Below are 21,917 nucleotides of genomic sequence, written 5' to 3' on the forward strand. Positions count from 1 at the left end.
GCTGAAGCAGGAGAATTGCTTGAACTCGGGAGGTGGAGCTTGCAGTGAGCCAAGATCGGGCCACTGCACTCCAGCCTGGGTGACACAGCGAGACTCTGCCTCAAAAAAAAAAAAAAAAAAAAAAAAAGCGGGGGGGGGGGGGGCGGGTGCGGTGGCTCACGCCTGTAATCCCAGCACTTTGGGAGGCCGAGGCCGGCGGATCACAAGGTCAGGAGATCCAGACCATCTTGGCTAACACGGTGAAACCGTGTCTCCACTAAAAATACAAAAAAATGAACTGGGCGTGGTGGCGGGCGCCTGTAGTCCTAGCTACTCAGGAGGCTGAGGCAGGAGAATGGCGTGAACCCAGGAGGTGGAGCTTGCAGTGAGCCAAGATAGCGTCTCCAGCCTGGGCAACACAGGAAGACTCCATCTCAAAAAAAAAAAAATCAACTTCTGACCCGGTGGGGAAAAGAAAAGAAAAAAGTTCAAAAATGCCTGGGGGCTGGATCACTACTGTAATCCCAGCACTTTGGGAGGCCGAGAAGGGTGGATCACTTGAGTTCAGGAGTTAGAGACCAGCCTGGCCAACACGGTGAAACCCCATCTCTACTAAAAATACAAAAATTAGCCGGGCATGGTAGCAGGAACCTGTAATCCCAGCTACTTGGGAGCAGGCTGAGACAGGAGGTTCCTTCGAACCCGGGAGACGGAGGTTGCAGTGAGCGGAAGTGGAGCCACTGCACTCCAGCCTGGGTGACAGAGAACTGCCCTTCGCCCATCTGTCCAGAAGGAAGGAAAACGCCGTGGAGACCAAGGCCAACCTTCCCGACCCCCGGGAACAATGGGGGTGGGGTCACAGTTTCCCGTATCCTCCCCCTCAGAAGTCCGAAGATAAATAGGCTTAGAAAGAGAGGAAAAAGGCCGGGCGTGGTGGCTCACACCTGTAATCCCAGCACTTTGGGAGGCTGAGGCAGGTGGATCACGAGGTCAGGAGATTGAAACCATCCTGGCTAACACAGTAAAAACCCCGTCTCTACTGAAAATGCAAAAACGTTAGCCGGGCGTGGCCGCGGGTACCTGTAGTCCCAGCTACTCAGGAGGCTGAGGCAGGAGAATGGCATGAACCCAGGAGGTGGAGCTTGCAGTGAGCCGAGATCGCGCTACTGTACTCCAGCTTGGGCGAAAGAGTCAGACTCCGTCTCAAAAAAAAAAAAAAAAGAGAGAGAGAGGAAAGAAATTTCTTGGTTTGCATCTCACTCACCCTTTCTCAAGCCCCATGTTGCACGCCAAACTGTTGTAGGACTTTCTCCTTAGTTCAGCTAAAAGCCAGGTTCTTGTCCCACGGCCATCAGAGATTAATCTCGCAGACACTTTGAAGGGTGAGAAAAATGTAATTTATTGGGCAAGAGGGAAAAAAGGGGAAACAGGGACTCTCAGCAAAGCAAGAGAGAGTGCCGCTAGCTGGTTTCTCGCCTCACAGACAAAATCCCAGATTCCACCCAGAACAGGAGGCCAAGCTCCTCCCCCAGCAAAGAGTGGGAGCTTCTGTGGCTCCACCCAGTTCTTCCGGTGCTTCCGCAGGTGGGAGTTTCTCTGGGACCCCTTTATACTTGGCTGTCTCACTTGGATTACAGGTGTAGGCCACAGTGGCCAGCTGACTCACTTTTTTTTTTTTTCCTTAAAAAAATTGTTGGCCTGGCCAAGCGCAGTGGCTCACGCCTGTAATCCCAGCACTTTGGGACGCCGAGGCGGGGTGATCACGAGGTCAGGAGATCGAGACCATCCTGGCTAACATGGTGAAACCCCCTCTCTACTAAAAATACAAAAAATTAGCCTGGCATGGTGGCGGGGCCTGTAGTCCCAGCTACTCAGGAGGCTGAGGCAGGAGAATGGTGTGAACCCAGGTGGCGGAGCTTGCAGTGAGCCAAGATAGCGCCACTGGGCTCCAGCCTGGGTGACAGAGCAAGCCTCCATGTCAAAAAAAAAAAATTGTTGGCCCGCAGACACATGAAAAAATGTTCATCGGCCGGGCGCGGTGGCTCAAGCCTGTAATCCCAGCACTTTGGGAGGCCGAGTCGGGCGGATCACGAGGTCAGGAGATCGAGACCATCCTGGCTAAACCGGTGAAACCCCGTCTCTACTAAAAAATACAAAAAACTAGCCGGGCGAGGTGGCGGGCGCCTGTAGTCCCAGCTACTCGGGAAGCTGAGGCAGGAGAATGGCGTAAACCCGGGAGGCGGAGCTTGCAGTGAGCTGAGATCCGGCCACTGCACTCCAGCCTGGGCGACAGAGCGAGACTCCGTCTCAAAAAAAATAAAAAAAATAAAAAAAAATAAAAATGTTCATCATCACTCACCATCAGAGAAATGCAAATCAAAACTACAATGAGATACCATCTCACACCAGTTCGAATGGCTATCATTAAAAAGTCAGGAAACAACAGGTGCTGGAGAGGATAAGGAGAAATAGGAACACTTTTACACTGTCGGTGGGACTGTAAACTAGTTCAACCATTGTGGAAGACGGTGTGGCAATTCCTCAATGATCTAGAACTAGAAATACCATTTGACCCAACCATCCCATTACTGGGTATATACCCAAGGGATTATAAATAATGCAGGTATAAAGACACATGCACACATATGTTTATTGTGGCACTATTCACAACAGCAAAAACTTGGAACCAACCCTAATGTCCATCAGTGATAGACTGGATTAAGAAAATGTGGCACATATACACCATGGAATACTATGCAGCCATAAAAAAGGATGAGTTCATGCCCTTTGTAGGGACATAGATGAAGCTGGAAAACGTCATTCTGAGCAAACTATCATAAGGACAGAAAACCAAACACCACATGTTCTCACTCTTAGGTGGGAGTTGAACAATGAGAACACTTGGACACAGGGTGGGGAACATCACACACCGGGGCTTGTCCTGGGGTGGGGGAAGGGGGGAGGGATAGCATTAGGAGATACACCTAATGTAAATGATGAGTTAATGGGTGCAGCACACCACATGGCACATGTATACATACATAACAAACCTGCATGTTGTACACATGTACCCTAGAACTTAAAGTATAATAAAAAATAAAAATAAATTAAAATTAAAAAAAAAAATTGTTGGCCCGGCGCGCTGGCTCATGCCTGTAATCCCAGCACTCTGGGAGACTGAGGCAGGCGGATCACCTGAGGTCAGGAGTTGGAGACCAACCTGGCCAACATGGTGAAACCCCATCTCTACTAAAAATGCAAAAATTAGGTTGGGCGCCCCTGGTGGCTCACACCTGTAATCCCAGCACTTTGGGAGGCTGAGGCAGGCGGATCACCTGAGGTCAGGAGTTCAAGACCAGTCTGACCAACATGGTGAAAGCCTGTCTCTGCTAAAAATACAAAAATTAGCTGGGCATGGTGGCACATGCCTGTAATCCCAGCTACTCAGGCAGGTGAGGCAGGAGAATCGCTTGAACTCAGGAGGCGGAGGTTGCAGTGAGCCAAGATTGCCTGACTGCACTCCAGCCTGGGCCACGGAGCAAGATTCTGTTTCAAAAAAAAAAAAAAAAAAGGCCAGGCACGGTGGCTCATGCCTGTAATCCCAGTACTTTGGGAGGCCAATGTGGGTGGATCACGAGGTCAAGAGTTTGAGACCAGACTGACCAACATGGTGAAACCCCACCTCTACTAAAAATACAAACGGGCGGATCACGAGGTCAGGAGATCCAGACCATCCTGGCTAACACGGTGAAACCCCGTCTCTACTAAAAAGACAAAAAACTAGCCGGGCGAGGTGGCGGGTGCCTGTAGTCCCAGCTACTTGGGAGGCTGAGGCAGGAGAATGGCGGGAACCCGGGAGGCGGAGCTTGCAGTGAGCTGAGATCCGGCCACTGCACTCCAGCCTGGGCCACAGAGCGAGACTCCGTCTCAAAAAAAAAAAAAAAAAAATACAAAAAAATTAGCTGGGTGTGGTGGGGCGCGCCGGTAATCCCAGCTACTTAGGAGGATGAGGCAAGAGAATTCCTTGAACCTGGGAGGCAGAAGTTGCAGTGAGTTGAGATTGTGCCACTGCACTCCAGCCCGGGCAACAGAGCGAGACTCCATCTTTAAAAACAAAACAAAACAAAAAAGGCCGGGCGCGGTGGCTCACGCCTGTAATCCCAGCACTTTGGGAGGCTGAAGCAGGTGGATCACGAGGTCAGGAGATCGAGACCATCCTGGCTAACATGGTGAAACCCCGTCTCTACTAAAAAATACAAAACATTAGCCAGGTGTGGTGTCGGGCGCCTGTAGTCCCAGCTACTCGGGAGCCTGAGGCAGGAGAATGGCGTGAACCCGGGAGGCGGAGCTTGCAGTCAGCCTAGATCACGCCACTGCACTCCAGCCTGGGCGACAAGGCAAGACTCTGTCTCAAAAATAAATAAATAAATAAATATTTTTAAAATTACAAAAAAAAAAATCCAAAAAAATTGTTTAAAACTTTTTAATTTTATAGAGATGAGGTGTCACTATGTTGCCCAGGTTGGTCTCGAACTGGTGAGCTCAAATGATCCTCCCGCCTTAGCCTCTCAAAATGCTGGGATTACAGGCATGAGCCACCACACCGGGCCTGGGTGACTAAGTTTTAACGTTAAGTAACTCATTAACAATTTCTAAGGCCCTTTATGCCACAGCCTAAGTGAAAAGCCATTATCCTTTGCCACACATAGAAGACACCTGTGAAAACACGAGTTTCCTCTAGAAGGCGCCTACAAGCCCCAGTCTCTAGTTCGGAAAGTTCCAGGAGCACTGAATGGGGAGCCCTGTCCTTTAACACTGGGCCTCAGGATCCAGCCCACCTCAGCCTCTGGCTCGGCCACCCACTTCTTGGCATCAATCTCTCTGTGGGAGAATTGTCCAGACCCGTAGAAGCTCCCGATTCCACCCAGCCCCAGGTGTGGGCCGGGGCTGGACTAGGAAGACAAAGCTGCATTCACTCCCAATCTGAGTCCAGCCCCTCAGGCCTACCCCGAGCGGGCGGGGCAGAGGTCCCTGCAGCCTCCACCCGGAACCGGGCCCCTAGGACTGGGAGGTCCAAGCTGGGAGCGGGCCAGGCGCTGCCCAAAGTCTTAAAAAAAAAAAAAAAAAAAAAAGCCGGGCGCCTGTAATCCCGGCTACTCCGGAGGCTGAGATCGCAGTGAGCCGAGATCGCTCCATTGCATTCCAGCCTGGGCGACAGAGCGAGACTCTGTCTCAAAAAAAAAAAACCACAAAAATCCGAATGAAGGCGTGGGCCCCTATCAAGAGCCGGCTGGGCTGCGCGGGGCGAGGTGGCCGCTGCACCACCGGGAGCAGGGCCCGTTGCTCCCGTAAGCGGCGCGCTTGGGCCGCCACTGTCCCGGGAAGCCGGTCCGGTTCTGGGCTGGTCATTCCTTTGCACCCACAAGCATTGGCCCTGATTCCCCCTAGAACGGCCCATTGTTCCCGCCTCCTGGGCCCCTGCGCGTCTCAGTCCCGCGCCCCAGAGGAAGCTCCTGAGCGGGAAAGCGCCCTGGGCGGCGCCAAAGGCAACGGTGGCTCCCGGCTCCAAGCGCCCAGTCCCCCGCGCCACCCAGAGCCCCTCACGCTCGGGAAACAGCCCAGAGAACGTGCGAGTGGGGTCGGGGTCCGCGCGCGGAGGAGACGTTGCCAAGAAGAGTACCTGGGCCCGGGAGCGCCGCCCCCGCCGCCCGCACCGGCTGCGGTCGACCCACACTCCCACGCCGGCCTTACCTGAGGGCGACTCACACAAGCCCAAGCGGGGCTGCGGGAGCCGGTCGGGATCGCGGGCGCCGGCCCCCACTCCGCCCCCTCGCGGCGCCGGCGGCGGCGGTGCTGCGGCCCCTTTAAATCCGGGCCGCCCCGCCCTGCGCCGTCGACTCCGCGGCGGCCCCAGATCCAGGCCCCAGATCCAGGCCGGGCCGCGGCTCTCGCCGCCCAGCCCAGCCCAGCCCGGCCTGGCCCGGCCCTGCCCTGCCGCGGAGGCGAGGCCGCCAGTGTCCCGCGCCCCTGATACCTGCAGTGAGCCTGATATCTGCCTCTGCTCCTCTGAGTCTGTTCCTTTTCCCTGAGTACAGGGCACAAAGCTTGCGCCCTGAGGAGCGGCAGGCGCGCTCCCCGGCCCGGTCCCCGCCCGGCCCCGGGCCCCCCGCCCCTCCCCGCCCCGGGGCCGGGGCCCCCTGCAGCCGCCGCCTTCCGACCCCTGCGCCCCGACCCCGGTTCCCCGGGCCATGCAGCCTCGGCCCCGCGGGCGCCCGCCGCGCATCGGAGGAGATGAGGCTCCGCAATGGCACCTTCCTGACGCTGCTGCTCTTCTGCCTGTGCGCCTTCCTCTCGCTGTCCTGGTACGCGGCACTCAGCGGCCAGAAAGGTAAGCGCGACCCCCGCCCGGCCGGCCCGGCCCGCACCTGGCGCACCTGGGCGTCGGCGGCGGGAGCGGGCCCGGCGATGGCCGCGGGAGGCGGCCGGAAGCCGACGCAGGCGCCCCTTCCCCGCCCGGGCGGCGCGGAGGACGCCCCTCCCACCCTCCCCCACTTGTTTGCTGCTGGAGCCGCGGCGTCCTCCTCGGGCCCGGGCTGCGCCAGCCCGCCCAGCGCTGGCCGCGCCCGTGGGTGCCCCGGACCGGACTCCGCGGGCGCAGCTGAGCTGGGGACCCGTGGGGTTCTCGGAGAGGGGCACAGACCCAAGGTCACAGAGGTCCCGGAACACCAGCTACAGCCACTTGGGCAGGACCTGGGCCGGCGTGAGGGACACAGGCGCGAGGGCACCGCTAGGCGGTCAGGCATCCCCCCACCCGCCCTCCCCCGACCCTGCCTTCCGCTGCCCCGCGCCGGCCTGGGCGACCCCGGCGTGACACCCGGTCCTGGGTCTCCGTCGCCGACCCCCGGGCGCCCGGAACGCCTCGGCAGCATCCGGCCTATGGGAGCGGGGGAGGGAGGGAGAGGCGTCCTGAGCCAGCCCGGCCACTGCTGCCCTGCGCTCCTGTGCGGCCCCAGCCCGTCCCCCGCACCCCGAGCTTCCCGGGCTGGCCCCCGCCCTCCGCGTCCGCCCAGCGCTCTTGCAGGCGGAGGGTGCAGACCGAACCCCCGCCCCCCGCCCCCCTGACCGGTCTTGGCGATGGTGGGGCCGAGTAGGGCCTGAGCCCTCCGAGGCGCTCTTCCCCTAGCCTGGAGGTTCCTGGAGAGTGGCCTCCTGCCTGCCTGCCTGCTGAAGGCCTAAGCGGACTGAGGCCACCTGCCCCCTTGGCCTCCCCGCCTCCTGCTTCCCTGTTTCCCTGTCCCGGAGCGCCACCCCAGAGAGGCTGAGGAGGCTGGGAGGACCTGGACCCTTCCAGAACCTCCGAGCCTCAGCTACCCTCACCCAGCTCTGCCAGCGCGCCCGCCTGCCGCACTTGTTCTGTCAGGGCAGAGGCCTGGGCTGGCCTTGGGGCTCCAGGGCCAGAGCCCCATCACCCAGGGACTCTGCGGGGAGACTGCCGGACAGGGGAGGGATGGCTGGGGCAGAGGCCCCAGTGGTGGCGTATATTATCAAGGGCAGGCATGACTGGGGCAGAATTCTCTGTACATAGGGTGTGTCACCTGGGGAAGGACATTCTGGGTCCTTGGCAGGGTGACTAGCAGACTGGCATGAAGGCCTAGGTGGGGCCTTATCTGAAGGGCTGGGGCACACTCTTCCAGTCGTGGGTAGAGCCATGAGCCCTTGCCCTTTGTCCTCAGCCAGTGTGTGTCTCCCACAGCAGCCACATGCCCCCAGATTGATGTCAGGAGCCACCTCTGCAAGCCTGGCTTACCACAGGGAGCCAGTCTCTGGGACAGCAGAGTGAGGGAGAGGCACTGGCTCCGTGGGACCCACTGTGCCTGGGGAGCATCCAGGAGGCTGGCTCTTTGAGGGCCTGGGGAACAGGAGAGCTAAGAAGGGGAGCACCTAGATTCAAGGACCCAGCCCCTAGGGGAGGGAAGCCTAAGGATCCTGTGAGGCATGAGTAGGGGGTGACCTAGGCCTGCCTTGTTGAGGGGCTGTCACTGTTTCTGTGGTGACTCAGTAGGACCAGGTCATTGGAGACCTGAAGAGAAGCTAGGAATCCAGGCTATTATGTGAACCCATCTCATTGTCACATGTAGAAAGTCTGTCTTAAGCCCCTGGTGAAACCAGACTTAGCCAGTCTGAGGCCAAATTGGAACCTGGCCTCCACTTTGCAGCCAGCGGGGGTCCAGGAACTTGAGGGAAGAACCCAGGAAGTGGAATCTGCAGAGAAGGAAGGAGGTGGGCAGGGAACCAGAGAGGAAGGACAGCAGGTGCGGGCGTCATCCTGGAAGCCCAAGGTCAAGCCCAGGACGGCCTCTTTAGACTAATGCTAAATGGACCCTGGAGAAGGGTTTGGGGCCCAGTTTCATATCTGGCCTGTGAGCAGCTCTGCCAGCACTCAAACTGTGGCCTTCAGCCAAGCACCTGCTGAGGATCTGCCCAGGGAGGAAGACCCTTGGGGGCGGCCCAGGGTCTCAGCCACACAGCTCTCCCAGCCTCCAGGCTGTCCCCCTCCCCAGGCCTGGACCTCAGCAATGATGGACACCCTCCTTGCCTCCTAGGAGGGTGCAGGGTCTGGAGAGGAGACAGACAGCTGCCGCACACATGCATGGTGACAGCAGACCGTTAACGGGCCTGATACCTGCCTATGCCCCTCTGATCCTGTCCCTTTTCCCTGAATACAGGGCACAAAGGTTGTGCCCCAGCTTGGCTCTTTAATCTTTTCCCAACCAAGAGGGAAGCAGGGGGAACTGTGGTTTGCGGGCCTCAGGGTGTCCTAATGACTCGCCTCCAGGGAGGGTTACACAGCCTCCAGGCCTCATTGCTGCTGTTCTTAACAATGTGGCCCTGAGGCAGGAAGGTATGGCAGGGGCTCCCAGGCTGGCCCCTCTCCTCACCTGAGCTGCCTCCCCAGCTCCCGAAGGTTATAGGGTGTCAGCCTGGCTTGGCAGTGCCCTGGCATGGGGCCTGGCCCATGGGGAAGCAGTCACAGAGTTCGACCCACAGTTGAGGGCAAGGCGGGTGGGGGAGCTGGCAGGCGGGGGAGGCTGCCCAGGGCCAGGGCCTGCAGTGTGCAGGGAAATGACAGAAGGGTTGGTGTAGGCGGGAGCCTGTGGGTCCCTTTACCTCCTGGTAAACAGGACCTGGGGGAGAGGGGAGGCCCCTAGGAAGGAAGCCAGGGTAAGGAGCAGGCTGTTTCCAGGGTGATTCAGGCAGCGTCACCCACCACTGCCCACCCAGCCTGTCCATCTGAGGCAGTCATGTGGGACAGAGAAAGCCAGGGTGGGGCTCGGGGATGGGCAGTCGCTGTAAGTAGGCAAGCGGGGATGGGCATCTAGGCAGGAGGGAGGCGCACCTGCAGGTGCAGGTGGCTCTGAACCCATTCCTGATGGCTCTGTAGGCCTCTGCACCTCCAGTCCCATCCCTGTGGGCAACTGCTGCCTACACCTCGGTGTTGCCCAGCAATGGGTGAGTGTTGGGGGTAGCCAGCTCTGCATTCAAGGGGTCAGGTTTCCAGGGTAACCCAGCCCCTGAGCCCAGCGTGGAGCCTGGCAGATCCGGTAATCTGACTCCCCCTTCCCTCCCTCCAGGGCCTGTCCAGAGGCTCCACTTGGCCTCAGCCTTAGCCCCAGAGAGGCAGGGTGTGGGAGGGCGGGGGCTAGCTTCTTGGGTAAGAGATGCCTCAGGGAAGATCCACTTGGCTCCCTGCTCCTTACACCTTTCCCTCCTGCCCAGGTCCACCCCTTGCTATTCCCTGGTCACTTGGCACTTCGACCTCCTGCCCCTGCTTTGGAAAGGGGTGTGTCCTGAGGTGACTGGACTTTGCCTGATCATGACCTTGATCATGCACAGGGCCGCTGGCGGGGTGAGGCCATCCCACGGAACTCTGGGGTCTGTGAACCCACCAAGGATCAAGGAATGGAAGAGCTATCTGTGGGTAGAGGGAGTTCTGTCAGGCTTCTTAAACTTGGAGACCTGGAAACATAAGGCCTTGCAGGCCACATAGGTTTTCAGAGGCTCGCCTGGCAGAGGCCTTGAGCGTACTTCCGCATGGACTGTGGGCACCGAGCCACCAGGAGGCTGTTGATCTCAGTCTTGCTCACTGGTCCCTGCCAGACTGGTGGTGCCTCTCTACTGTCGGGCAGCCCTACCTGTGTGCTGCCCCATCTGCCTACAGCCCTCATGCCTGGGCCCAGCTGGAGGTTCTGACATGGGTCCCCTGGGGGGGCATGCGGACCCTTCAGGGTGCCCCAGGCACAGCACAGGTCTCCAGAGACACAGGCACCAGAGCATTCAGAGCTAGTCCCCTCGCTGCTGTTGACTGTCCTTGAGCAATGAAGTGAGGTGGGCTCCTGGAACCGCAGTAGCCACCCCCGGGGCCATTGTGAGGCTAACAGTCCAGGGCAAGGTGGGCAACCAGCGACTGCCACGAGGACAGTGAAGAACTAGCACCAGGACTTCGGGTATCCCATGCCCTGGAAGGAGCATGTGCTGCAAAAAGCAAGAGTGGGCTTTGGAGGCCAACGGACAGAGCGGCTTCGGTCTGAGGCTGTTCCAGCCCTTGCTTAGGATCCACCTACCTAGGTCTGGAAATTGTATTCCCACTTCAGACGCCTCCTCAAAGAATAAAATAACCCCGGGAAGAGGGCAAATTCCCCTGGTTTTCTCCCCACAAGCATTAGTGTCAGTGTAATTTCAGAGTGACCCCAGCTGTCTCACGTGTGGCAGGCACGAGAACAGATGTAAATGAGCTATTGCACAGATGGGCACCCAGATGTGTGCGCTGGCACTAAAGGGGCCCTAGGGCGGCTCTAGACTGCCCCCTCGTGACGGCTTGCGTACCACCTGCAGGCGACGTTGTGGACGTTTACCAGCGGGAGTTCCTGGCGCTGCGCGATCGGTTGCACGCAGCTGAGCAGGAGAGCCTCAAGCGCTCCAAGGAGCTCAACTTGGTGCTGGACGAGATCAAGAGGGCCGTGTCGGAAAGGCAGGCGCTGCGAGACGGAGACGGCAATCGCACCTGGGGCCGCCTAACCGGTGAGGTCTGGGGCGGGAGGGGGAAAAGGCGGGGGTGGGCTGGTTGTAGGCTCCCTGGTCTCAGTCTCGATCCTTCACGACCCACCCAGAGGACCCCCGATTGAAGCCGTGGAACGGCTCACACCGGCACGTGCTGCACCTGCCCACCGTCTTCCACCACCTGCCACACCTGCTGGCCAAGGAGAGCAGTCTGCAGCCCGCGGTGCGCGTGGGCCAGGGCCGCACGGGAGGTAGGGGCCTGGGCAGGGAGGAGCACGGGGTGGAGGGGCGGGTTCCCCCCCCGCGCCCTTCCCAGCGTCGCGCCTCCGTCCCCCATAGTGTCGGTGGTGATGGGCATCCCGAGCGTGCGGCGCGAGGTGCACTCGTACCTGACTGACACTCTGCACTCGCTCATCTCCGAGCTGAGCCCGCAGGAGAAGGAGGACTCGGTCATCGTGGTGCTGATCGCTGAGGCAAGTGAGCCGGGACGCGGGGTTGGGGGACATTCAGAGGAGCCCCCGCGGTATAGAACTGACAGCAGGAGCCATTCGGGATGAGAAAGCTGTCGGAGGTTCAGTTGCTAGTTTCGTTCGCAAATGTTCCGAGATAGAAAGTTGAAAAGAAGGGGCTTCCTGGCGCCCTCTACCCCTAGGCACACCCCTCGCCCCACCCTTGGCCGTGCCAGTCCCAAAGGGAAAGGGCTGTCTCTGGGCGTGCCCTTGCTCTGCTCTCAGCACAGCAGGCTAGCTACCTCCACGTGGAGGACATCTGAAGCCACGCCCCTTCTCCAAGCCCTTCCAGGCCTTCTGGGGCAGCGGCAGCACTAAGGGAGGGTGCTTGGTCTCCCCACAGACCGACTCACAGTACACTTCGGCAGTGACAGAGAACATCAAGGCCTTGTGAGTACTGGTGGCCCCAGAGAGCTGGTGCAGGAGGGCTCTCTGCGGGGCGTTGTGCTGGCAGGTTCCTGCCTCCCCAGAGGTAGCGCCTTTCCTATGGTGTGGGGAGGCAGGGACCTGATGGGGGAGGGGTGGGTGTGCAGAAGTGGCCCAGCCCCTGTGGACCCCTGCTGCCTCACTTGGCTGGGGGTAGGGGGTGGTGGGGGGCTGGCACTGGGTGAGCCTCAAGAAAGAGCCAGGGTCTGCTGGGCTCGGCCCCCCTCAGCCCCTGGAGGCTGCATACGGACTGGGCCTTCCCGTCCCCCAGGTTCCCCACGGAGATCCATTCTGGGCTCCTGGAGGTCATCTCACCCTCCCCCCACTTCTACCCTGACTTCTCCCGCCTCCGAGAGTCCTTTGGGGACCCCAAGGAGAGAGTCAGGTACTAGCACTCCCCCATACCCCCAGCAGCCTGCCCGCCTGTGCTGAGAACCCATCTACTGGTATCTGATTCCAGGGCGTTCCCCTGCAGTGCCCTGAATTCTCCATGGGAGGACCTGTGCATGGGGGTGGGGGGACAGAAGCTGCCCACCCAGCGGCTTCTCTGTGGAGCCACACTGGAGGTGGAGGGGTCTGAGCTCCTCAGGCCCCACCCTGGCCCACAGGTGGAGGACCAAACAGAACCTCGATTACTGCTTCCTCATGATGTACGCACAGTCCAAAGGCATCTACTACGTGCAGGTCAGCCCCAAGCCCTGCGCTGCCCTGCCCTGCTATGGGTCTGGTCCATCTGGCCCTTCCTGAGCCCCAGCCCCTCTCTGCTCAACCTGCAGCTGGAGGATGACATCGTGGCCAAGCCCAACTACCTAAGCACCATGAAGAACTTCGCGCTGCAGCAGCCTTCAGAGGACTGGATGATCCTGGAGTTCTCCCAGCTGGGCTTCATTGGTGTGCCCCTCCCCTAACCTGACCGTGCCTTTCAGTCCCACCCACCTCTGCCATCCTCTCCCAGTCCCACGCTGAGTCCGCTATGAGCCTTTGCCCAGGTTGGGCCCTGCCTGGTGTGCGTGCAGCAGCCCCACCTGGCCTCTTCCCATTGCCTGTGCATCAGCCATATCTGGCCTCGCCACCTGTCTGCCCCCTTGTGCTCACACCTGCCTGAAGCCTGCCCCTGGGTTTGCTGTGGGGCTCTCGGGGGCACCCTGCAGGGAGAAAGGAAGTACGGCGGAGCAGCACTGCCCACTCAGGCCCCCTTCCTACCAGGCAAGATGTTCAAGTCGCTGGACCTCAGCCTGATTGTAGAGTTCATCCTCATGTTCTACCGGGACAAGCCCATTGACTGGCTCTTGGACCATATTCTGTGGGTGAAAGTCTGCAACCCCGAGAAGGATGCGGTGAGCAAGAGCTGGCGGGACTGGCAGGGGCAGGGCCAAGGGGCAGGCAGCCTCCAGCACGAACTGTCCCTGTCCTTATATCTGATCACATAAGAGAGGGCACTGTCAGCTGTGGGAGGGCCCTGGCAGCCTCCAGGAGAGGCCGTGTGGAGGAAGGAGGGCTCAACCGAGTCCTGGGGTGTCGCCCGCCCTCCACAGAAGCACTGTGACCGGCAGAAGGCCAACCTGCGGATCCGCTTCAAGCCGTCCCTCTTCCAGCATGTGGGCACTCACTCCTCGCTGGCTGGCAAGATCCAGAAACTGAAGGTGGGCTGCGCTGCACGCTCTCCCTATGCCGGGGTCAAGGTCGGGGCCCACGCCATCACTGCTGTCCCTCCTCTGCCGCAGGACAAGGACTTTGGAAAGCAGGCACTGCGGAAGGAGCATGTGAACCCGCCAGCAGAGGTGAGCACGAGCCTGAAGACATACCAGCACTTCACCCTGGAGAAAGCCTACCTGCGTGAGGACTTCTTCTGGGCCTTCACCCCTGCCGCGGGGGACTTCATCCGCTTCCGCTTCTTCCAACCCCTACGACTGGAGCGGTCAGTGCCAGCACCTGGGTCTGCGATGGGGGGGCGGGGCTGGGTGGCCCCCAGGTGTAGGCTCCATCAGCAAATTAACCTCACATTCCTCAGTGTCCTCATCTGAAGTGGGCCTCCTAACGGTAGCTACCTTGTGAGAACTAAGTCAGGCAGCCCTTAGGAGCTCAGCCATGTTTCACCTCACCATCCTCCCAGAGGAATGCCCTGATCTTGCACAGCCTGACAGCTGCCTGGGGGCCCCCCGGTGCAGGCCTGGCCTTTCTCTGCTGGGCGCTGGCTGCTGAACTGGAGTGCTGCCCCTGCAGCAGCTCACAGGCCTGCCTGGCCGCAGGTTTTTCTTCCGCAGTGGGAACATCGAGCACCCGGAGGACAAGCTCTTCAACACGTCTGTGGAGGTGCTGCCCTTTGACGTAAGTGCGGTAGGGTGTGGTGTGCATTGAGGTCGGGCCTCCCGCAGCCACCTGCTTCAGCCCTTGGTTCTGCCCCCAGAACCCTCAGTCGGACAAGGAGGCCCTGCAGGAGGGCCGCACCGCCACCCTCCGGTACCCTCGGAGCCCCGACGGCTACCTCCAGATTGGTGGGTAGGGGGCTGGGGGAGAGCGTGGGCTGGGGTTCGGGGACACCCTCTCAGCGCTGCCCTCCCCCAGGCTCCTTCTACAAGGGAGTGGCAGAGGGAGAGGTGGACCCAGCCTTCGGCCCTCTGGAAGCGCTGCGCCTCTCGATCCAGACGGACTCCCCTGTGTGGGTGATTCTGAGCGAGGTGAGGCCGGGCAGGGCCAGGCCAGGCGCGGGGAGCAGCCAGAGAGACCCTGGCGGAGCTCAGAGGCCCTGCTGACCCTGGGTCCGGCTCTTCCAGATCTTCCTGAAAAAGGCCGACTAAGCTGCGGGCTTCTGAGGGTACCCTGTGGCCAGCCCTGAAGCCCACGTTTCTGGGGATGTCGTCACTGCCGTCCCCGGAGGGCCAGATACGGCCCCGTCCGAAGGGTTCTGCCTGGCGCCGGGCTTGGGCCAGCCTGGGGTCCGCCGCTGGCCCGGAGGCCCTAGGAGCTGGTGCTGCCCCCGCCCGCCGGGCCGCGGAGGAGGCAGGCGGCCCCCACACTGTGCCTGAGGCCCGGAACCGTTCGCACCCGGCCTGCCCCAGTCAGGCCGTTTTAGAAGAGCTTTTTCTTGGGCGCCCGCTGTCTCTGGCGCGAACACTGGAATGCATATACTACTTTATGTGCTGTGTTTTTTATTCTTGGATACATTTGATTTTTTCACGTAAGTCCACGTATACTTCTATAAGAGCGTGACTTGTAATAAAGGGTTAATGAAGTGTGTGCCTCCGATGTGAACGCGCTGGACATCTCCCTCTGCCCCTGCGTCTGGCTTCATTTGTCTGGTCTGTGCCCCAACGTGCCAACTAAGCCCGGCACTGGGCCTCCCCACCCAGCAACAGCAGCGACCTTGCCCTGCTAAGTCAAGGAGCCAGCCAGGCCGGCAGGCGCAGTGCCACCTCGGCGCCACCTCACCCCCGTTCCTAAGATCAGGCCGCAAAGTCAGTAATTCACTGGTGAAAGCAGCTCAGAATCCGGGACCACAATACCCACAGCAAGACACCCGAATGCCTCCCCCATGTCCAAGGCCTGCAACGAGGCCTTCCCTTAGCTCCTCAAGCTGAAGGCATTTCCCAGCCTCCTTGTTCCCCTCCGTGTGTCTCAGCTTGGTCCTCATCCTGGGTCCCCGACACATTCCTTTGGCATGTTAGGGTCTCCCGCTCACCTCAGGGCCTTTGCACACACCGTTGCCCCTGCTTGGCAAGCTCTCCTTTCTCCGTTTCTCCTGCATACTCGGCTAAAAGTCACTTCTTTGTTTTGTGGGCCTCCCCTGGATCCCCAAGCCTTCTGGACATTTCCTTGAGACCACCTGTCACTGACTCACTACGTTCCCATGCTGCCCGCAGCTCTGCGGACCTGGGAGGGCTGCCCTGAACACCTACAGTTAACAAGGGGGATCCAGTGCTGACCAAAAGGCCCCTGCCCTCACCGGGGGAGAGATCCACAGGCTGTGGGTGGCGGCACTGCAGCTGCACAGCTAGGTGCTGGGCCCCGCGCCTGCAGGCTAGTGTCAGCTGTGAAGGCCAGGGAACGAGGGACTGGGTGGCTGTCAGGAGAGGGGAGGCCCCTGAGAAGGGGGACCGGTGAGGAGACCGCTGAGCGCTAGCTGGGTGAACCCCGGCAGGACTGGGCGGCCTTGTAACCCAAAGGCTGAGTAGGGAGTGGGGTGGGAGGTGAAGACCGGATCCAGTCCCGCCCCAGGGGGAGGTCCCGTTCCTTCGCAGCCCCTCCCACGCCGCCTCTAGGAAGCCCGCCGGGCTGCCCGGGCTTGGGCTGGGCTCCTCCAGGGTCCGTAGCCCGCGGTGCGCCACCCCCGCGGACCCAAAAAACGCAGCCCGGGTCTCGGTCACGAGAACTTTAATGATAGAGACAAGGATGCGGAGGCGAGCGCCGCTTCCCGGGGCAGCTGGAGGCTCCGGCTCTTCGTTCCCGGCTCCGCCGGCCCAGCGGCCTTGGTCTCAGGCCCACGGCAGCAACGTCCGCAGCCGTCCGAGGAGCGCGGCGCGCAGCGCGGCCGGGAGGAAGTGGGCGAGCAGGCCGAGCGCAGCCAGCGCCACCAGCAGCCAGAGGGCGCGCGCGCTCGCGTACAGGGGCGCCAGCCTGCGGGCGGCGGTCAGCGGGGCGGTGGCGCGAGAAGGCCCCGCTTCTTCCCCGCCCCAGCCCCGGCCCCGCGGGGACTTCCTCCGGCCGCCGCCAGGGCTCGCCCACCGAATTCCCAAAGGCGCTGGGCTCCGGCCCCTCCTCCGCCCCCAGCTTGGGCCCCGCTCCCAGGACCCCGCCCACCCGCGACCTTTCCCCGGCCCCGCCCCGCTGCCCGCCCGGCCCTCACCTGAGCTGCGCGGAGCGGGCGTAGCCCTGGAAGTAGCGGAGGCGCGCGAACAGGTAGACCAGGCCGCACAGCGCCGCCGCCCCTGCGAGAGGTGCGCGCGGACCTCGTGAGCGTGGTGCGCGGCCGCCAGGGGGTCCAGCGCGTGCGCCCCAGCCCCACACCCCACACCCCGACCTTCATGAAAGAAGATGCCGGCGACCCAGAGCGTGGCAAGGAACAGCGGGAAGTACTCGCTGCAGTTCACCCTGCGGTGGGCGGGTGGGATGAGCACGCCGGCCGGGCTGGTCCTGCGACCCGGACCCGCCCGGGGCTCGCTCCCCGTTCCCGCCCTCCCGCCGCGCCTCACTGGGCTCGGTAGACGCGCTCGAACTCGGGTGGGCCGGTGGTGAGCGGCGGCGACACGCGGAAGGCCCTGCGCGCCGAGATCACCTGCAGGGAGAAGTAGGCTGGGGGAGGAGGAGGAGCAGGAGTCAGGTCTGGACACCCGAAGCCCCGGCGATGGGAGTGGGAAGGATCCTTCACTTGGCCGTGTCCTCTCTTCCCTAAGGCGGAACAATTCCCCGCTCTCTGCTGAGTGAGCAGACCTCCCGTCTGACCCATCCCTGGCCTGCCCTGTGTCCCTGACATTCAGCGGGGGGGCAGGACTGAAGCCTGGGGCGCAGAGAGGCCCTGTCCCAACCTGTGAGTGTATGGAGGAGGGTGCGTGATTGAGGCACAGGGACACCTGCTCAGAGAGAGATCACCTGAGTCCTTGTTTCTGAATCATTTCACTCGCAAAACACAGGCAAATGCAGCTTTCAGGTCCCTGGCCAGCAAGTGCCTCGGGAGCCTGAGGGCAGAGCTGGCCGCATCCTGCCAGGTGCAAGGAAGCACACTCCCTGTAGCTAACAGTCCCTGGTCACCCACCTACCAGAGCCCACCAGCAGGGCCCTCTGACCCTGCCTCAGGCCAGGATCACTAAAGCCTGGGTCCCTGTGGCTCCAAACTTGTTTCTCTGTTCCTGCATTCTGGTCCCAGGCCTAAATCTGACAGACACCTTCTCTTCTGCTCCCAGGAGGTTGCAGCAGGGACTCTCCTAGCCTAACCCCAGGACCCCAGGGCTGGGGTAGTTGCAGAGGGTGGGCTGGCCCCAAAGTTTCTTTGTGAGCAGGAGCCCTTCCCTCGGCCAGGGGAGGCCACACACAGGCCAGTGCTGGCTGTGCAGTCCCTCCCGAGACCTCCCGTCTGACCATCTCCCCTTCAGTCCTGCAGCCCTGGCACCTTTGGTGCTGGGCACTCTGCAGACGGGTGTCACAGGGTGGCCATCCAGCTCAGTGTGGGTGCAGCTGGAGGTCAGGCTGGCCTGTCTGTTCAGCCTCGTCAGAGCCCCCTCCCCAGGCTGTGCCTTATCCTAGCCCACACACTGTGGGGCAGTGGTGTCTCTAAGTGGCTAGGATATCTGGCCCAGGAATGTGTCCTTTAGGGCCAGTCTGAGAAAGGCATTAAGCAGGCTCCTTTTAGGGGGCTGGAGGAAGGAGTCCCACCTCTGCCCTGCTCCACGTGGTCCCAGTATGGAGGTGCCTCCTTTGAAGCAGGGCCAGGGACTAGGGGCCGCTTGCTGGGATGCCCAGAGAGGGGACAGCTGGAAAGAGCAGGGCTCAGCTTCCCCAAGCCCATGGCTATCCCACCACTTGTTCTAGCACCCTTGCCACCCCCAAGTCCTACAGCTCTCACAGCCAGGTGTCCCCCCAGGTCCCTGAAAGTCCCCACCCTCCTCCAGCTTGGGCCTGGGCTGGAGTCCCTGCCTCTGCCCTCCACCTGGACCTAGGGGGCAGAGGGCAGGCTGTAGGGATCTGAGGCCCACCCTCTTCCTAGATAGGAGCCAGCCCACCTTGCAGCAGGACTCCCAGGAGGGTGACGGTGGCCAGTAGAGCTACCTCGTCCTTCATGGTGCCTTCGGCTGCGGTGGCACGGGCTGTGTGTAGAGGCGAGCTGGGGAACACTCAGCCCCGTCTGCTGCTCAGAGGTCGGCCCAGGAAAGGAAGAGCAGCCTCAGTGCTCTCCCCGCCCCAACTCAGTGGAGGGGGTGCGGGGGGCGGGGGGGTGTGACCATACCACACAGAGCCAGGGAGCCAGGCCAGGCCGGCAGGGAGGAAACCAAAGTCTGGACAGGGGAGAGAAGCCAGCTGGAAACTGCCTCGCCACTTCCTGCTTGTTCGTGCCGCTTCCTTGCCTAGTCCCATGTGGCAGAGCCCAAGCTGTCCATCTGGGTCAGCTCCAGCTGTGGGTGTGCCCTCTGCTGCATCACCCCACTTTCTCCAGGGCCTTGGAGACCCCCACGTTATGCTGGAGCCAGCTCCAGGCTCCTGGCTGACTCCCCCACCCACCTTATCTGTTCCCTGCCCCCATCCAGACTGTTCTTGGCAACCCCTGCTGCACCCTCCTCTGCGGAAGCCTTTCCCAGTGCCTTTGGCTTCCGAATGGAGTCCCAGCGCCCCCCAGCCACACTGGGCCCCACCACGCTCTTTCTCCTTCAGGAAACCTCATGCCTGCCAGCCTCAGTCGGTTGCAGGGGTTCCCTGCACAAGGGCCCCCTGGGTGGCGGGAGGGTCAACCCTTGTGGGCCATCCCTCTCTTGGGCCTCTCCTGGGGCTTCCACAACAGTCACCTGCCGTGACTTTCTGCCCTGCAGCCCTCTTGCCTCAGGGTAACAACCCTCCACAGCCTACCTAAGACAGCAACCCTCCCCACACTCAGGCCCTGTGGTCTGGACAGCGCTGACTCCTGCCCCTTCCAGGCCTGTGAGATGGACACTGAGCCGAGGCTGACTCAAGATGGTGAGACATAGTTCTGGAAACTTCCTTAGAACTACGGGACAGGAAACTCGGAGTGGGGAGGGGGACAGACCCCAGACAGGGCCAGGCAGAGGAAAGGCGGCACCTGAGGACTCCTGTCTGGAGCCCTGGGTGTCCCCCTTGCCCCGCCTGGAGCGCCCCCGGCCACCTCCCTCGCCCCGCCTGGAGCGCCCCCGGCCACCTCCCTCGCCCTGCCTGGAGCGCCCCCGGCCTCCCAGTCTAAGCAGTTTTGCCTAATGGCCACTTCCTCTTTTGACTTGAGTGAGTTTGCGGTGGCTTTTGGTCAGACGTGGCAAAGTCCAGACTGACCCAGAAGCATGGGCAGGAGCTGGGGGAGACCACACGCAGGTACAGTCCGTGCTGCAGGGGTCGGGCCGCATGGCTCTGCCCTCGCACCTGGTCCTTCCTTGCTGCCCCAAGGGTATCGCCTCCGCCCCCGTCCCCGTCCCCAGAAACCAGATATGCCCCAGCTGGGGGCTCTGTGTGCTCCTCCAGGGCAGGGGCCAGGGCTCAGGCCCGGCCCCTGCTTTAGACCAAGGTGTGACAGTCATCTTGGGGCTCAGTGATGGAAGAGTGCCTCCTAGATCCTGGGACACAGATGCAGTGCCAGGGAGCGGTGGTGGCTGCGTCCTCAGACTGCCCACTCAGCCTCCTTCCTCCCTGAAACCTGCCCCACGACCTGCCTGAAGGGTGGGATGCAGGCCACCACACGGGTTGACGGTGCCAGTGGGCTGTGCCCAGAGTGCCTGTGTGCACCATGCATACATATCTGCATGCCCCTTGGTCCGCTGTCACACAGCCACGTCTTTGTGCTTGTGGGTGTCCATGTGTCTTCCCGAGTCCAGGCCCTCCTGTCGGCCAAGCTCTCATTTCCTCCAAGGCCTGAGTGTCCTCCCTTTGGAGTTCATCCCCTCATTCCGCAGCAGGAGGCCAAAGCCTGACATCAGCAGCTTCTGAGGAAGTCCCTTGGCGGATATGCGGGGCAGGGACCTGGGTCTTGGCCCCAGGAGCCCTCCCCGGGTCTCTTGGTCCCCACCTCCCTCCCTCTGAGCCTATCTAGGCTATCCGGGCCCTGCCTGGGCTCAAGCCAGCTCAAGCTGACAGAAGGGCCAGCCAAGCCCCCACCCCTGCTCAGGCCACCCAGCTTCCATCTTCCTGTCTAGCTCTGGAGGCACCAGTATCAGGAGGGAAGCGAAAGCTCCTCCCTGAGCCTCCACAGAGCCCTAAGGAGCCTGTGATGCCCACCCACCTGGACCTCTGGGAGGCAGAAAGGCTGGCAGAACCATTGCCCAGAAAAGAAATCAGAACTTCTGTGGAGTGGATCATAAGCGGTGCATAACTCAGACCCTGAGCTTGAACAACACAGTTTATTTAGAAATCATTTTATATTTGAGACAGGATCGTGCTCTGTTGCCCAGGCTGGAGTGCAGTGGCTCAACATGCCTCACTGCATCCTGGAACTCCTGGGCTCAAGCAATCCTCCCACCTCAGCCTCCCAAGTAGCTGGGATCACAGGCTGTAATTTTTTCTTTCCCCCAGAGATGGACTTGCTATGTTGGTCAGGCTGGTGTCAAACTCCTGGACTCAAGTGATCCTCTGCCTCAGCCTCCCAAAGTGCTGGGATTACAGGCTTATTTTAGACTTACAAAAAAGTTGCAAAAATCTACAGTCTCGGCCAGGCGCGGTGGCTCACGCCTGTAATCCTAACACGAGGTCAGGAGATCGAGACCATCCTGGCTGACACGGTGAAACCCCATCTCTACAAAAAATACAAAACATTAGCCGGGTGTGATGGCAGGCGCCTGTAGTCCTAAGGAAGGAGACCACTACTACTCCTGCTGCCCTCCTCCCCCCCGCCACCTTGCCTAGTTCACAAGACAGGAGGAAAGACAGAAAGAAACAAAAGTAAGATAAATAGCCAGACAACCTTGGCACCACCGCCCGGCCCTAGGAGTTAAACAAAATAATAACATCAACCCCTGGCCTAAACTACTTGTGTTATCTGAAAATTCCAGACACTGTATGAAAAAAGCATCGTAAAACTTTCTGTTCTGTTAGCTGATGCATGTAGCCCCCAGTCACATTTCCCACACTTGCTTGATTTATCATGACCCTTTTACATGGATCCCTTAAAGTTGTAAGCCTTTAAAAAGGCCAAGTATTTCTTCTTCAGGGAGCTCGGCTCTTAAGACGCGAGTCTGCCGACGCTCCCGGCCAAATAAAAAACCTCTTCCTTCTTTAATCCGGTGTCTGAGGAGTTTTGTCTGC

At 60.7% G+C, this 21,917-nt stretch overlaps 4 protein-coding genes across 7 annotated transcripts in view; 1 reads left to right on the forward strand and 3 right to left on the reverse strand.

The window, feature by feature from the left end:
- LOC140709943 (uncharacterized) overlaps positions 1-6,262 on the reverse strand; it is a 22,016-nt gene extending 15,754 nt beyond the window's left edge. For all 3 annotated transcript variants that reach the window (XM_073010422.1, XM_073010421.1, XM_073010423.1), the window contains exons 1-2: positions 5,731-6,262; positions 1,244-1,352 (exon numbers count right to left, since the gene is read on the reverse strand). In XM_073010422.1, coding sequence (XP_072866523.1) covers positions 1,244-1,352; positions 5,731-6,262 — 641 coding nt within the window. The remainder of the gene's footprint in view (positions 1-1,243; positions 1,353-5,730) is intronic.
- The window catches only part of SQSTM1 (sequestosome 1), a 37,348-nt gene extending 30,953 nt beyond the window's left edge, over positions 1-6,395 (reverse strand). The window contains exon 1 of the mRNA XM_073010420.1: positions 6,291-6,395. The gene's annotated coding sequence lies outside the window, so the exon portion shown is untranslated. The remainder of the gene's footprint in view (positions 1-6,290) is intronic.
- On the forward strand, positions 5,992-15,205 carry MGAT4B (alpha-1,3-mannosyl-glycoprotein 4-beta-N-acetylglucosaminyltransferase B). The gene is made up of 15 exons (XM_008015532.3): positions 5,992-6,367; positions 10,873-11,058; positions 11,148-11,288; positions 11,377-11,510; positions 11,890-11,936; positions 12,244-12,357; positions 12,581-12,656; positions 12,749-12,863; positions 13,179-13,309; positions 13,508-13,615; positions 13,697-13,890; positions 14,222-14,300; positions 14,380-14,467; positions 14,538-14,650; positions 14,747-15,205. The coding sequence occupies exons 1-15, from the start codon at positions 6,271-6,273 to the stop codon at positions 14,768-14,770; spliced, it is 1,647 nt and encodes a 548-aa protein (XP_008013723.1). The 5' UTR covers positions 5,992-6,270; the 3' UTR covers positions 14,771-15,205.
- Positions 15,206-16,326: 1,121 nt separating this feature from the next.
- On the reverse strand, positions 16,327-20,080 carry LTC4S (leukotriene C4 synthase). 2 transcript variants are annotated; one of them, XM_073010425.1, is made up of 5 exons: positions 18,732-20,080; positions 17,162-17,244; positions 16,990-17,060; positions 16,816-16,897; positions 16,327-16,586 (listed from the first exon to the last, which is right to left on the reverse strand). In XM_073010425.1, the coding sequence occupies exons 1-5, from the start codon at positions 18,741-18,743 to the stop codon at positions 16,445-16,447; spliced, it is 390 nt and encodes a 129-aa protein (XP_072866526.1). In that variant the 5' UTR covers positions 18,744-20,080; the 3' UTR covers positions 16,327-16,444. The 2 variants fall into 2 exon arrangements, with proteins under 2 accessions (XP_072866526.1, XP_008013713.1); XM_008015522.3 differs by having other exon boundaries at positions 17,162-17,261; positions 18,686-19,330.
- Positions 20,081-21,917: the final 1,837 nt, after the last annotated feature.

This window comes from Chlorocebus sabaeus, chromosome 23, assembly GCF_047675955.1.
Source record: "Chlorocebus sabaeus isolate Y175 chromosome 23, mChlSab1.0.hap1, whole genome shotgun sequence".
In the NCBI taxonomy this organism is placed as follows: domain Eukaryota; kingdom Metazoa; phylum Chordata; class Mammalia; order Primates; family Cercopithecidae; genus Chlorocebus; species Chlorocebus sabaeus.

Excerpts from the sequence above, each read along its gene's own strand:
- LTC4S (XM_008015522.3), bottom strand. The coding sequence starts at position 18,743 with ATGAAGGACGAGGTAGCTCTACTGGCCACCGTCACCCTCCTGGGAGTC. Across the intron at positions 17,262-18,685 it reads CCTGGGAGTCCTGCTGCAAG|CCTACTTCTCCCTGCAGGTG; the intron begins GTGGGCTGGCTC and ends CTCCTCCCCCAG. Across the intron at positions 16,587-16,815 it reads GCCCGCTCCGCGCAGCTCAG|GCTGGCGCCCCTGTACGCGA; the intron begins GTGAGGGCCGGG and ends CGCCGCCCGCAG.
- MGAT4B (XM_008015532.3), top strand. The coding sequence starts at position 6,271 with ATGAGGCTCCGCAATGGCACCTTCCTGACGCTGCTGCTCTTCTGCCTG. Across the intron at positions 6,368-10,872 it reads GGCACTCAGCGGCCAGAAAG|GCGACGTTGTGGACGTTTAC; the intron begins GTAAGCGCGACC and ends TACCACCTGCAG. Across the intron at positions 11,289-11,376 it reads GGGCCAGGGCCGCACGGGAG|TGTCGGTGGTGATGGGCATC; the intron begins GTAGGGGCCTGG and ends CGTCCCCCATAG.